Below are 15,001 nucleotides of genomic sequence, written 5' to 3'. Positions count from 1 at the left end.
ACGTATAATTAGTAGTAACAAAAGATGAGAATTTTAAAAGTCTATTTTCCTTTTCGGTGGAACTGAAAATGGAAAGATGTATTTTAGATTATCTGAGACGAGTTCTCTCTTTTTGCTCTTAAATAGCGTTGGCTTCTCTAATTTATAACATCTTTTTATCCTTAAATTCTTGCTAAATATTACATGAAAAATCCAGTCACGCACCAACAGCGGTAGAATTCGTGACTGAAGTTTCCGGTAACCTTAAATTTTTGTTAACTTTTTGTTAAATTTTTAAAAAAATATTTTTTTAGAAGCATTTAAAAATATCAAAAATAAGTTATGAATAATCAATTAAATTTACTATTAATGTAAAAAAAAAAAAATACTTTATTTAGCTGCTCCTCCATAGGGGAGGTAACCCCGGTATAAATTGTTATTTGCTCTTTTTACTTATTTTTTTTAGATTAAACCGGAAAATATGACGTATTTGATTCATTGATTGGTTAAATGTCACGTGTTTAGAAAATTTCGTTATAAAGCAATCGTTATATCAAGAGCTGATAGTATTTTGATACATTATCTCTGAATTTTATCATCATAATTATTATTACGAGTCATTATTTCTTATTATCAGCATTACAATAATTTTAATTTTATCAACTTTACACCAAATAACTCTATATGATAATAGGGAAAGTATTTTTAGAATCTCTAGTTAAAATTTTAAACGTATTTTGAGGATAATATTCAAAATAAAAAAAAAAATCGTTAATCTTATTTAACAATGATGAACGAATATTAGCACAAAAAAAAAGCCACGTGCGCAATAAAGATGTACAGATGTCACATGTTACGCGAACCCCTTTATTAAACACGTATGACAGGAAAAGGAGTATATCATTAATAGTTTGAGAAAATGCAAGCTAACATTATAAAAAAAAGAACAAATATTTACATTTAATAAACAAAATTAATTTTGTATACATGCTAATTGTTTAAAACTTTTTAAATTATTTGTAAACTTTTGACATAGCGCGCACACTCTTTACTCACAAGTCACAATAAATAACAACGTGTTCAATGAACAAACTAATTTAAAAGCACGTTTTATTATTTTCTTTGTTTTAACCTGTCGGTTTGTGATTGGATAATAAAGCAACATTCGATCACGTGATTGTTATTGATATGCCTTTTGTTGATCTGAACGGCTAGACCAGTCTAAAAATACACGTATATACGTAATAACGTTCTTTATTGCTGCTATTAGAATTGTGTTACTATACATCGTATAAATGCTATCCTTATATTGTAAACAAATATAATTAAAAATGAAATAAATGGGCTAGCATAAGAAAGCTCGGCGTGAAGAAGTTATTTGCATTATTGTAATTAATTTGTTCCTTTTTTTTATTTAATAACAGAAATTATATATGAATATAGAACTTACACTGTTACACACCATTAAAATATAATGTATTGTTCTATTCTTTGCATGGAACATCTAAAAATCCGTGTCTTTTTTTTTCTTGGTAGATAGTGTGCATCCATCAGAATCTTGTTTTTACCATTTTTACTAGTTTGTGTAATTACGTTAGATCATCGGATCTTTCTATTCTATCTATTTGTAATTCTCCGAACGACGGGCGGATCCGAACTTTTTAAGCCTTTGTGTAATTAATAAAAATTTATTTATTTAAACGAGATTTCCTGTAAAAAAAAGTGGTTTTTTTTAAAAAAATTATTTCGCGTGATTTTACCATTTCTGCGGTGTAATTAATTTAATAGGGCAAGGAAGGGATTGTAAATTTTTGATGCGTTTTGTAAATCAGCGTTACATAAGGATTATTGTATTTTATATTTTTGGGTTTGATTTACTTGTTTTGTTCTAGCGTTGGGTATTTTCGGAAAAAAAAAGTAATAATAAGAAAATCTCGAATAAATATAAGAAATAGAATAGGAAGAATAAACTTTTTATTTTCATTCTCTCTCTCTTTTTTTTTTTTTTTTTTTTCTTTGTATTTTTAAAAAACATGGGGCATTTATATATAGAAGAAATATCATCTTATACGCAACAATTTAGTAAAAAATTTCGACAGCGTATTTTAATATTTCATCCTTTAGAAAGGTTATTTATTTACGCTAGTACATTAAATACGATATTTTCAACTATATTAATTAGTAATATATTAAATTATCAATTAGATGGTTTAATAAATATTTCAGATTTGGTATTTTATATGACTGTACCAAGTTTAATTATAGGAAGTTTTTTTGTGGTAAGTAAAATATATATATAATAATTATTTTTTTTAAAAAAAACAAATAATATTTTTTTGTTTGATTTTTCTATTAATTAACTTTCTTTTTATTTTTTTTATTTTCTTTTTTAGATTTATTTTCAATTCTTTGTCTATTTTGTTATTTTTATCGTATCAAATATATTCCCAATCTTACTTTATTATAATTTAATTCAATTCTTATCTGGATTATGTGAACCGATTTTTTGTTTAGAACCTGGTGTCACTTTATTCAGAAGTTCTTATTTATTACTTGCATTTTCCATCTTATTTGAAGTTGGTTATATTTATATAGGTTACGAGATTTGGAGAAAAGGGTAAGAAAAAAATTTTTCTTTTTTTTTCGATTTTTTTGATTTTTTTTAAAAAAATCTTTTAATTTTTTTTTCTCGGAATATTGACCTTTTTTTTCTCTTCTTTTTTTTATCTCAATTATCTCAATATTTAGGATTTGGAATTTTAAGAACGATACCACGCCGTATACGGCTTAATAATAATAATAATTTACTTTTTTTCGTATATTGTATTTTTATTACCAACGCTAATAATATGTAAAACGTAAGTATTAAAAAAAAAAAAGGAATATAAAGAATACGTAAAAGTAATTCTATTTTTTTTTACCTGTTTTATTTATTATTTTTTTTTCAATCACAAATCTTCTAACATCATCATCATCTCTTCTAGATTAATTTAATATAATTAATAATATTAAAAATGGATATGATTGTGTATTAATCTTTTTTTCTTTTTATTTATAAAAAAAGATTTTCAAATAATTTCTTTTTTTTTTTAATTTTGTTCTTTTTCGGTTCTATTTTCTTTCTGTGATGTGATTTCTACTAGACTTTTTTTTAAAAAAAAAGATAGAAAATAAATATAAATTTTGATCTCTCTCTCTCTTTTAAAGAGAAGAAGAAGAAGAAAAGGAAAATATAATTTTTGATCTCTCCCTTTTAAAGAGAAGAAGAAGAAGAAGAAGAAAAGAAAATATAATTTTTGATCTCTCTTTTAAAGAGAAGAAGAAGAAAATATGATTTTTGATTTTGATCTCTCACTTTCAAAGAAAAAGATGCAATATATAAGAAAAGAAAATGAAAAAAAGAATAATACAAAAAAAAAAAAAAATAATACAAAAAAAAATAAAATGAAAAAAAAGGAGGAAAAAAAAATAATAATACAAAAAATATCTATCAAATCATAAATTTCCTTAAACATAAAGCTTTCTGTAATCATGACTTTGTCTCCATACCCTGTAAAAAAAAATAATATATATATTAATTTTTTTTTTTTAAAAAAAAAAAAAGAAAATGTAAATAATAACAACATATAATTATAAGAGAAATTTTCATACCTTTTTACCCAAATCGCATAACCAAAGAAAATAAAATTTAATTCAAATAATATAGAAAATATAAATAATACAAAAGCCGTTTGTTTTATGAATCTAATATGTTTTATACAAACAAGAGATTCGCATACATCATTCACGAATTGTATTAAAACGAAATAGATTAATATAGAAACTGAATTTGTCATGGTGAAAACGGTAAAATATAATAATGATCTTGAGGTGAACTTTATACGAAAAGAAAGCGAAGCAATTATTAAATGAAATGTTTTGAATCAACCAACGAAAAAAAAAAATAAAAAAAACCACTTACAGTGATAAAACTTGCAGTGACTAAACCTAATACGAATAAATAAAATAACCAAGAAATGTTCATGATGGAATTAAATTGTAAAAGTAATAATCCCACACTTGATGAAATCGAAATAATTGCATAACACATAATGATGAAAAATAAATTCTTTTCTAAAGAATGTAATTGTGAATACCATATTTTTATACTTGTAGAATCCATAACAGTCATAATGAAAACAAAAAAAATATATAAATATGTATAAAATAAAAAAAAAATTTTTTTGAGCGCTATTTTTACGAAACCCGAAAAAAAAATTCAAATCAAATTTTTTTTCAAGATTGCAATAAAAAATGCTAAGCCCATATATTATATAGAATAAATAGGGGATAATAAATTCCTGATTCGTCATAGCTACATAATAAATTCATTAAACACTAACCTTATCCGTAATAATAAAATAAATTATAGAACACGTGACTTTAATTTCATCTCTTTTCTTGGCAAACATTTTGATCCAAAGAAAGGTAAGCGGATTCTAAATTTACACTTTTAATGTTAAAAAACTTAGTAACACTTTATAATATGAATAATTGTGATTAACAATGACAATTATTTTTTGTAATCTTTGAAACAAATAATGTTTATATTTTTTTGTAATCATGTTCAATTATTTTATCTAGATATAATGAATTTCTCGAAACGATTATTACTATTGAGGAAATTAATTTTGAAAAATTTATTTGTGTGCATGAGATAATCGAATATAGTAATCATTTATAGTAGTAATTTTTATCAAAAAATCATTACCTTACAAGTTTTTCAATAAAAAAATTCTTGGCAAAAAATGTAACACTTCGATAATTTAAAATTACGCCCAATCGTGAGGTGCCAAAAATACATGTAAATTCACGTGATGACGTTCAGTTAAGGGTAACAGGCGCCGGGTCCCATGTCGATCATCATGTTTCCCCGGTTTTGTAAAAATGTCACAATGAAAGACCAAAACTTAACATATGACTACCGTATTTATACGTATGATAAAAATGTTGTTCCTTTTCCTGTTTTTTTTTTAATTAAAGCTTGTTATTCATCCCGTTTTTTTTTCCTTTTATTTGTCAAAGGTTGAAATGAGCTCATTTTTTAATATTTCTAAAATAAACAAGAACGCCTTAACTTTATTTATTCATATGTTCCGAAAAAAAAAAAATCTTATTGTTAATGCACTAGATTTGGATACATTTTAAAAGTTTAATTATTATTACCACTTTTTTCTTTGTAATAAATATCGGAAACTTCCGCCGAAAACCTTTTTTTTTTTAAAAAAAAAAACAAATAATAAGTGATCATTTTGTGTCACCTTAATAAATAAATAAATATTTGAAACTTTTTTACTAAATAAAATGAAAATTCGCATAAGAAAAATCTTTTAGAAATCGTTAATTGTCATTTGATTATTACTTTACAGAAATTTAAGTGGAGGACATTTAAATCACGAATAATAAAACATATGGGTTTAAAATTAAAATTTTATTGGCCATTATATCATATTAAAAACAGGATTATTAATTTCTTTGTAACATGATTATCTAAGGTAAGTACACCTATTGAAATTATACTTTATGTTACACATCAATTACATCAATTACATTTTTGCTGATAAGCAAGGCTTCTTTTGTTTGTTTAAACATTGTGTAACTTGTTGTTTGAATTTTTTACAACAAACAAATAAATCATCAATTACGCGAGAAATAAATCTGGGATTGGATTCATTCTTGTGTAATCTGTATAAATAGAAGGTGGGATTTATTTTTAATTTCACCAATTTTGAATAATGCTTTAAGAATTTCGAATGACTATCTTATCGTACCTAATAAAGATTTCCATTTTTAGATTTCGATTTAAGGAAAAAATAAACAACCGATCAAATACGTGAGTAATTGAATGATAAACAATAGATAATTATGTTGTTACATTATTCATGCAATTCATCAAAAAAAACATTTAAAAAGGAATAAAAAAAAAATATCTCCCTTTTTTCACGTCAAACTCAATAAAAACAAATTTACAACTTTTAATTATTATTGTCTTTTCTGTATCATAACAATGTATGAAAATTTTAGTTCATTTGAAGAACAGCACCCAAGAGATGAACGAGCTGAATATATTATTTCTCCACAATATTTTCCACCACACATACAACAACTAACAAACGAACGAGATTCTACTGCGCATTATTCTTTACCAATCTCTATGCCTTTATCATGCAATAATACTAAGAATGTTCAATATATTAATTACGATTTTAATGAACAAATTCCTTCTGTTGTTCATGATTCACCGACACTAATTCCACATTATATAGACGATAACAATAATTATGATTGTATTATTCCCACAACACAATATACTACATCATGTTCTATCCCTATGCAACAACATATCAATGATGATTCAATCTCACAATATTCTTCACAACCCTCCACTCTTACACAACCATTTAACTATAACGATGCTGAAACGCAACAATTTTACGATAAGAATCCGCAACAACCTTTTTTGAATCTTCCTTTACCGTGTGAAGATTCTAATATTATCTTTAGATTCGAAATTCCTGGACTTGAAATCATTATTAATCCTTCAACTTTCACAAATGATTATATTATTGATGATCCAAACTCACAATATTCTTCACAACCACAACACTATATCCATAGTAATGATGAAACGCATCAAATTTACGATAAAAATCAGCACCAACCTATTTTGAATCCTTCTTTTCCGCATGATAATTTACATGTTAATTCTCATACATATAGGTTTGATATCCCTGGATTTAATATCACTATTAATCCTTCAACTTAAATTCTGTTTTTCAACAGTTATATACGGTAGTTTAATTAATATAAAGAAAAAATCATAATTCTTTTTCGATATCCTTGTCTACATTCCTTATTTTTCAACTCTTTATTCATGATTAAAATAGGTTTGTTAAAAAAAGTTATGTAAATATTTATTTTATGCATTATTATTAATATTTTTTTTTATGTATTATTTTATCAATTGAAGTTGTTTTCGAATATTTGATATTTGAAAAATAAAAATAATAGCGTGTAATATATTTTATTCTGATAATCTCTGAATTATTGAAATTATTGAAATTATTGAAATTGCTGAAATTGCTGAAATTGCTCAAATTATTGAAATTATTGAAATTGCTGAAATTGGTGTTTTTTAATTCATTGCACAAAATAATAAAATAATACTGATCAATTTTAAAATTAATATTTAAAATAGAAATAGATAAATAGTCGCTCGTTATTATGACAAATTAACGTTTCGAATTTATTTTTTAATTTTAACCTATAATATATCCGGTATCCTTCATTTCTTTCGGATTATCCGTGAAACGAAGGAACATATTAACTTTCAGGTTTCGGATTTATTTATATCCGATTCTTTTTGTTTTATTCGAATTTTAATTCGAATCAAAGAAACCGGATTTAAATCCGAAAATGGATTATTATCGTTATCTTTTGATTTTCTTAACTCTTTATAAATAAATAAAACAAATAATAAAAAAAAAGTTAAATTATTATTTTTTTTTTTGATAATCAACTGTTAAAGCAGTAAATAAAATTTTGAACTTACCCAACTTACCTAAAAAACTCGTGCATTTCTATTGTATTGTTGGTCTATATCTGATACATTACAGAGAATACCATTCTAATGTTCATTCACACGCTTAATTATAAATAATAAATTTTTTCAGCTGTTTCATATGTATTATCACATTCATATTTACAATTTTTTTACTACTTATTTACACCGAATATTATAAATTCAGTTTAGTTTAACTTTGAAACTTATTTCAATGAAACCCTGAACCCGAGTAAATATACTCGAATAGTACTAAATCAAAAATTAATTTGTTTAATTTTCGGCTATTTAACTATATTTTCTCCGGTCAATCTGGTACCTTTATCATCGGGCATATCACATGTCGATCATGACATTTCTGGTACATTTCGCCGAAGGATGGGACGTTTCACCGAAGGAATGGGACGGCCATTTCACCAAATCGTCCATTTCGCCGAATTCCATTTCACCAAATCGTCCATTTCGCCGATAGCCATTTCACCGAATCGTCCATTTCGCCGAAAGCCATTTCACCGAATTCCATTTTACCCGAAGCCATTGATAGTGATTATCACTTTTATAAAAATAAAATTTTTTTTTTTTATTTATTTATTAAATTACATCAGGAACTTAATAGATATTCTGATTTACACTCGAATATACAAATGAAAAATTCTTGGCACGTATTACATGTATTAATACGTTAATTTAAGCCGAATATATAGCGCTGGTCAATTAATAACCCAAATTAATGTATAAAATAATAAAACTTAGACGTATAAACTTAGACGTAAAGTATATCTTCGATTATTGATTGAGTACTTTAATATTTTCATTTTTTTTTTTAGTTTCTATTTTACATTTTTTTTTCACGTCATCTATTTTTGCAATAAGAATAAAAATTATATAAATGTTTTAACAAAACAATTCTTTTCATTTTTTTTTTTGTAAGTATCTTTTCTTTTATGATAATATCACTTTAACATTCAAATAACTGATATTATATGTTACGTAATAAAATAAATAACTTTATTTTCTTGAAAACGTTTAAAATATTCACGAAAAAGTAATTATATTTTGTGTTATAGTTTTTTATTAACATATAAATGCTTGTATGCACAAAATATTTGTTTGATGTTTTTTTTTAAAAAAAAAAACTGATGATCGATTTCTTCAATTAAAAAATCAACAGAAAATCAAAAAACTTCAAAATCATAAATGATAATTATTGGCTAATGTTCAAATCTATTTCTGATCATGAAATTCACCAATCTAAGACTTCTTTCCGTTCGGCGAAATGGCTTCGGCGAAATGGAATTCGATGAAATGGGGTTTCGGCGAAACGTAAACATCCCTTCGGCGAAATTGCTTCGGAAAAATGTCCTGATACCATTTCATAGATGGTAATTGTAAACTAAGATGTAAAAAATATCGTATTACCTGATATTTTTTTCATGGTTTTTTCCTCCTTAACTCTTTATCTACTCTTACAGTATATAGTCTCCATTTCGCACTCCTGTTAATTACTAACGAATATTCATCATGTCTTAGTGAGTTTTTTTTTAAAACTTTTCTTGTTTATGCAATATAATGGTAATTATTCATTTTTTTTTTTAAAAACGTCTCCTATTTTCTCTATGATAAAAGGCGGGAAAACAAATTCGGATTTCACGATTTTCTAAAATTAATATTGCAAGCAACAGCTGTTGCAGCAATGGTCATGATTGCTATAAGAATAACTGATATTTCTACAAGCCTAAATGACATGCAAGATTCTCTCTCTAGGGAATTAGACAACATCCAATGTGATTTAGGTAATATTGCTTCTAGTGTTTCCCGTTTGAAATGTGTTTAATAATTCATGTTATATTAGAACTAGTCAAATCAAAATTAGAAAATACTTTAGTTTGCTATTAAGCATCACTACAAATGTATTTTTACAAAAACAAAATGAATTTTTCTTTTCTCATTATTGGAATTGATACTTTTTATCTGAAGAAAAAAAAAACTTTTTATTACTTTTATTTACTCTATAAATTTGATCATAAACGTTTTATGAATATCCTAACAATAAATTATAAAGTGATCACGTCTTTTTTTTATAGTGTACGATTCTGGATCCGTTAATAGATTCTGAATTTATACGTCACTGTGAACTAAATCGAAATTTTTCGATGACAAAAAATAAAATATTAAAAGAAAAATACGTTACGTCGTTGCGTGTGATAAGTCGGTAGGAATCATAGGACATTTTAAATTCCAAATTTTTAATATGATTTCCAGTTAAACGAAACAATAATATAAAACGTTCAATATCTGTGCTTTGATTTTTTACATCGATTTACTGTAACAGCTACTGTAACAATATTTTATCATTATTTACATTGATTTATTATAACATCATTAATTATTTTCATCATTAAGTCTTTTATCGCAGTTTTCAGAATTCTGTATACGTTATAATTACTTGATGATTATGATTACAGGACAATTACTGGACAATTACTGAGTGATTATGATTATAGGACAATTATAGGATGATTATAGGACGATTACAGGACGATTACCGGACAAAATTGTTCAGTTTTTGTCCAGTAATCGTCCTGTAATCATAATCTCATAATCTTTTTTATTAGAAGACCTGCAGGGGGTAGCACAATTTTGAAAAGCGCAATAATAACAATTATAAGACTTTGAGAGTGAATTATTTTCTGAAAACAATATCTTCAATATTTATTATATTTATGTAAAAGATTCACAATTCTTTAATTAATTAGAAGTTATCAATAATAAATTTAGTCGATAGATACGTTGATATTATTTAATATCATATGTTGATAATATGTTAAACATTCTTTAGAAAATTATGGCATTTTTCTTTGCAAATTAAAATTAAATTTATTTAAAATGCATTATTTTAAAAATTTTACAAGTAAATAATATAATTTTTACAATCTTTTCTAGAAAAAAAAAATCCATCGCTTATCTGCATGTCACGTGTTATATAATTAAAGTAGAACCTATCTGCTATATAAATCATTTTCACACCATAAAGTAGATAGATACTGTAAGGTCGTCTTCTTTCAAAGTTCCCTGAGTTCTAGTGATAATACCCTGTGTTTCTGTTGGACGCAGCTTTTACTCATGAGCCTTCATATTAATAACGTTTCAACCGTCTAAAAAAATTACGACGGAGATCGACTAAAATTATAAAATTCTTAACGTAAGAGCGTCATAAAATGAATGCACGCGAAATAACTTTTTTCATAGAGAATTAATTGAACATGGAAAAAAAATGATAAGCATCATAAATTCGTAATGATGTGGTGACCATATTTTTTCAGGCGGCTCCTTGGCAAACAAAGCTATGGATACAAACAAATCCTACGCCAAATACCAATTATGAATGGGATCTGTTTACCAAAAAAAACAAAGGTTCTACTTTATCTTTGCGAATTATTCACAAAATGTGTAATATTTATTTATATTAACGAAACGAAGTTTTTTTTTTAAAAAAAAAATTCTTGCGAAAAGGATGGGTTGCCTAAACAAGTGAAGAGTCTTGATGTTTCAGAACAAAAAAGTTCAATTTCTTTATGGATAATCCGATTTAAAATGTTGGGAAAATTAATATGCCCAATTTAGATTTCATTTATGTGGCTGAATGTTACAAAAATTACGTAATTTGAGTCTCCCGATGATGATTTATTTGTTTATTATAATTACAATTACCATTGTCCGGTTAGATACGTATATAATAAGATAACGTTAACTAAATGAAACTATGCCGTCAACAAACAAGTCAATTATCAGGCTTTTATTTGCGCAGGCGAATAAACAAGCTATTAGTTATTTACTGTTGATTGATTTTCATATTGTTTATTACGCCAAACACACATGATCGTTGGAAATTGAAAATTTAATATATATATAATCGTTGAACTAAAAAAGAAATAAAACTATTACCACCATGTCTTCTCTCGTACTCGCCTGCCTTATTTTCGATGACCCTATTGAGAACACCTTTACGATAGATATTAACAAGAATAAACAGATTAGTCACCTAAAGGACGCTATTAAAGAAAAGATTGAACATCGTTTTGAAAAAATTGACGCAAATGATCTTGAATTATGGAAGGTTAATATCTCTACTAGCGATAAGTCAAAATTTGAGCAACTCAAAACTAACACATCGCACGAGTTGATACTTAAAAATGTGTTGGGAGGTGAGATGATAACAGATGTAGAGAAAAATATCAAGAAAGTTTTTAATAATTTACCTAAGGAAGAACATATTAACATAATCGTCAAACCACCTGGTGAGTTAATTGTTATTGTAATAGATTAACCTTTGCCTGGAATTTTTTCCAACATTTAAATTTCATTCATATTATTATAGCGCATATACCTAAATTGGATCATGCTGAAGCTACGGAGGACGTTAAGTGTCCTCACTGTCAGGCCACTTTCAAATCTAAGAACCGAAACTACAAAAAGCATAAATCAACATGCAAACCCAACGTTACTTTGGGTGTAGACATGGGAAATGGACTTATCGGTATACCTTCAGAAAATGTTATTCCTTGGGTTTCTTCAGTATCGGACAAGGACCTATCGCAATCAGAATCTCTATGCAGAGAGCTAGCAATCTCATTTTCTCGCAGTAATGATATCAGCCATAATCGCAAAGAGATTGACAGATTAATGTTAAGTGCATTTGGTCGCACGGTCAGTGAAGCTTTTAGTCGCAATATCTGCGTTGTTTGCGGAGTTCGACCTGAACGATTTCACAATGAAGCTAGTCGCCAAGAATATGAAAAAATTAGTGGTATTTGCCCAGCTTGTTGGGAAACAGAAACTCTTCCACCTGATGATACTATAGAACAAATTAAGCGTTCTCAACAGATTCTTCTTAGTTACGGTCGTGAGTTTATCTTATGTCAACAACTTCCTCATGCATGGAAGTGCCTTCGCTGCCAAAAGGTTATTCAAGGAAAAGAACGCCTGACACATGCTGTGAAATGTAGGGAGGGTGTTTAACCAAAAGGACTTCGCGAAAATTATTGTGATTACAATATATGACGCCACTAATACTGTCTACGAATTTTTATTTTTATAGGAAAAGTATCTGTAAAGTTTACTTTAGTGCTAAATAAGCTAAATGTTTAACATTCTATTTTATATAAATATATAACAATTCATTGTAAAATTTTGTTAAAATTATTTTTTATTTTATTTTTTTTTTAACAAATAAAAATTCTGTTAATCGTTTATTCTTTGCTCATTGCTTATGATGTTATAATGTCTATCATGGCGACATTGACCGCGACAAATAAAAGTGCTCCTGATGCTTATATACTTTTTTTTATTCTCGACTTACTTTTATTCTATATTATAGAAAATTCTATTCTATTTTTATTCCTGCTTAATTATTATACAAATGAGTAATGACGTTAGTCCTCACGATGATTTGATAATCAACGATAATTTAAGGTCAGCAGTGAATTTAATCACATAAAAGATTTAAATTTTCACTTTTTATGATTTTAACTTTATTACATAAAATTCTTCGGAATAACATAATTTTTTTAAATATATCTACTTTCTGATATAAAGGGAGATTGATAGAAATTTTAAAGCAGCTGATTCAGGATTCATATTATTAGGATATTTTTTGGTATAGATCTTTTTCATTATAATGTACATTGGTTTTTAACATGCATCGCTTAGAATTTTCAAACTATTAAATAATAAAGTATTTAATATATATTTTTCTAAAGAAAATATTACTTACTATTGGGATTACGTTAAAATTAAAAAACCACGTGTTCTAGATTTTCGATATCTTAAAAAATTTTTACTAAATTATAATAAGATTGAACTCATGAAAGCTTATTAGAAATTGTACTGTATTCTGTATATATGAATAGTTCAATCATCCATTCCGCGAAGAAATCAAAAATAATTTCATGTCATGAGTCATTTACTTCTTTCTTTGTAGGTATATAGTCGTAACGTTCAGTACATAAGAAGAATATAAATAAATGATATATAAAATTTTATATAATCAATTGTTAAATAGTCAATTATTGGTTTTTCCATTTCACTCAAATATGTATTAAATTCTTAACGAACTTTTTAGATATTATGTTTTTAAAAAAATAAAATTAAGTGATATTTATATATTTACTACTCGAGTCTTAGTTAAATGTTATATTGTTATAATAATGTGATAAACTACGTTTTCCTACTTAATACTTTAAAAATCAATTAAAATGAAAATAAAATAAAAATAAAATAGCGTTATCAGGCTAAATAATTATTTATTTACACTATTTATTATATTTTATGAGCAAGTATAATAATAGTGGCTTCTCTAATTAGTCATTTCTCCTCGATTAGCCTACAAAATTCAAAAAAAAATGTTAGTTACAAAAATAACTAAATAAGATTCCGTTCAGGTTGTAACCTTGGTTGCAACTGAGCCAACCGATCGTAAACCCTGCAGTGCGCTGTGAAAATCATTGATATTCATGACTCATACATATACTCCTCTCAAAAGCTCCCATATTCTATTAAATCCAAATAGAATGTCTGATTGTTGCGTCAATATTTCACTAAAATTTATGTTAATATCACGTAATATCTCCAAATCTTCTTTTTTATCTTCTAGTATTAACATTTAATATTGATTCATATAAAATTTCCTCAATCGTGGCTTCATTTCTTTCACATTTCCAAACATGAAACCAATCTATATCAATATTGCATCTCGGACATGTTTCACTTGTAATTTCGTTTACCTCTCTTTTGTATAAAACTTCATAAGTAGGTAATTCTTTCAATAAATTTTTAATTTTATATGATCTCTCCTTTGTATCTTCTTCACTACACTGCCAGAAAATGAATTTATTTCTATTACTAATAAATTCAAGCGTTTTAACCAATCGAATTCATTTTTATAATTGAAAAAGAACAAATCTTCAATCATTTTGCTATTGAGAATTCCATATCACTTGCGTACAATCCTCTTAAATCGCCATTTACTGTATCAGGTCATTTTTCCAATATAAGTTGAATTCGTTTGATTTTAAACCTTTGTCTATAACCTCTATTACATAATTTTCCTGGTTCTTTTTCTTTTCCTCCAGTAAAAATTTTTCCATTTTACCTTTCTCTTCTACTATATTTTTTAATTCTGAATGTCCTAAAATATCTAATTTCATATCCTCCTCCTGTAAAAATTTTTCAATTCTAAATAATAATCCTCATCTATCTTCTTAAATTTTTCTAAACATCTCCTAACTTTTTCGTCAATATTTTCCGTGTTATTTTTCCTATGTCTTCTACAAAATACGGTAAGGGTATATTCTTCGATGTGTTACGCGAAATTTGGTGATGGTAGTTATTTGCCATATATTTTTATTTCATATTATAAAATAT

At 26.1% G+C, this 15,001-nt stretch overlaps 5 protein-coding genes across 5 annotated transcripts; 3 read left to right on the top strand and 2 right to left on the bottom strand.

Moving 5' to 3' along the window:
* Window positions 1–2,012: 2,012 nt before the first annotated feature.
* OCT59_004903 (uncharacterized protein) lies at window positions 2,013–2,770 on the top strand (the record flags this gene model as incomplete). Its single annotated transcript, XM_066138016.1, has 4 exons — window positions 2,013–2,107; window positions 2,185–2,258; window positions 2,494–2,596; window positions 2,728–2,770. The coding sequence occupies 4 exons, from the start codon at window positions 2,013–2,015 to the stop codon at window positions 2,768–2,770; spliced, it is 315 nt and encodes a 104-aa protein (XP_065997202.1).
* A 716-nt stretch (window positions 2,771–3,486) lies between these two features.
* On the bottom strand, window positions 3,487–4,150 carry OCT59_004902 (uncharacterized protein; the record flags this gene model as incomplete). Its single annotated transcript, XM_066138015.1, has 3 exons — window positions 3,487–3,529; window positions 3,631–3,854; window positions 3,941–4,150. The coding sequence occupies 3 exons, from the start codon at window positions 4,148–4,150 to the stop codon at window positions 3,487–3,489; spliced, it is 477 nt and encodes a 158-aa protein (XP_065997201.1).
* Window positions 4,151–5,771: 1,621 nt separating this feature from the next.
* OCT59_004901 (uncharacterized protein) lies at window positions 5,772–6,784 on the top strand (the record flags this gene model as incomplete). The annotated part of the gene is made up of 2 exons (XM_025313229.2): window positions 5,772–5,851; window positions 6,043–6,784. 2 exons carry the CDS (start codon window positions 5,772–5,774, stop codon window positions 6,782–6,784), a joined length of 822 nt encoding a protein of 273 aa, XP_025187789.2.
* Window positions 6,785–11,513: 4,729 nt separating this feature from the next.
* OCT59_004900 (uncharacterized protein) lies at window positions 11,514–12,836 on the top strand. The gene is made up of 2 exons (XM_025309955.2): window positions 11,514–11,877; window positions 11,958–12,836. Exons 1-2 carry the CDS (start codon window positions 11,529–11,531, stop codon window positions 12,596–12,598), a joined length of 990 nt encoding a protein of 329 aa, XP_025187790.1. The 5' UTR covers window positions 11,514–11,528; the 3' UTR covers window positions 12,599–12,836.
* A 1,384-nt stretch (window positions 12,837–14,220) lies between these two features.
* Window positions 14,221–14,784, bottom strand: OCT59_004899 (uncharacterized protein; the record flags this gene model as incomplete). Its single annotated transcript, XM_066138014.1, has 2 exons — window positions 14,221–14,479; window positions 14,606–14,784. 2 exons carry the CDS (start codon window positions 14,782–14,784, stop codon window positions 14,221–14,223), a joined length of 438 nt encoding a protein of 145 aa, XP_065997200.1.
* Between the last annotated feature and the right edge of the window lie 217 nt (window positions 14,785–15,001).

Source organism: Rhizophagus irregularis, chromosome 13, assembly GCF_026210795.1.
Source record: "Rhizophagus irregularis chromosome 13, complete sequence".
Classification (NCBI taxonomy): domain Eukaryota; kingdom Fungi; phylum Glomeromycota; class Glomeromycetes; order Glomerales; family Glomeraceae; genus Rhizophagus; species Rhizophagus irregularis.
The sequence above is the reverse complement of the archived record's forward strand: the minus strand, read 5'-3'. Positions and strand labels throughout refer to the sequence as shown.

What these genes read in the sequence shown, in the direction of transcription:
- OCT59_004900 (XM_025309955.2), top strand. Translation starts at nt 11,529, where the DNA reads ATGTCTTCTCTCGTACTCGCCTGCCTTATTTTCGATGACCCTATTGAG. An exon ending in CATAATCGTCAAACCACCTG is followed by an intron (nt 11,878 to 11,957) that starts GTGAGTTAATTG and finishes ATATTATTATAG; the next exon opens with CGCATATACCTAAATTGGAT.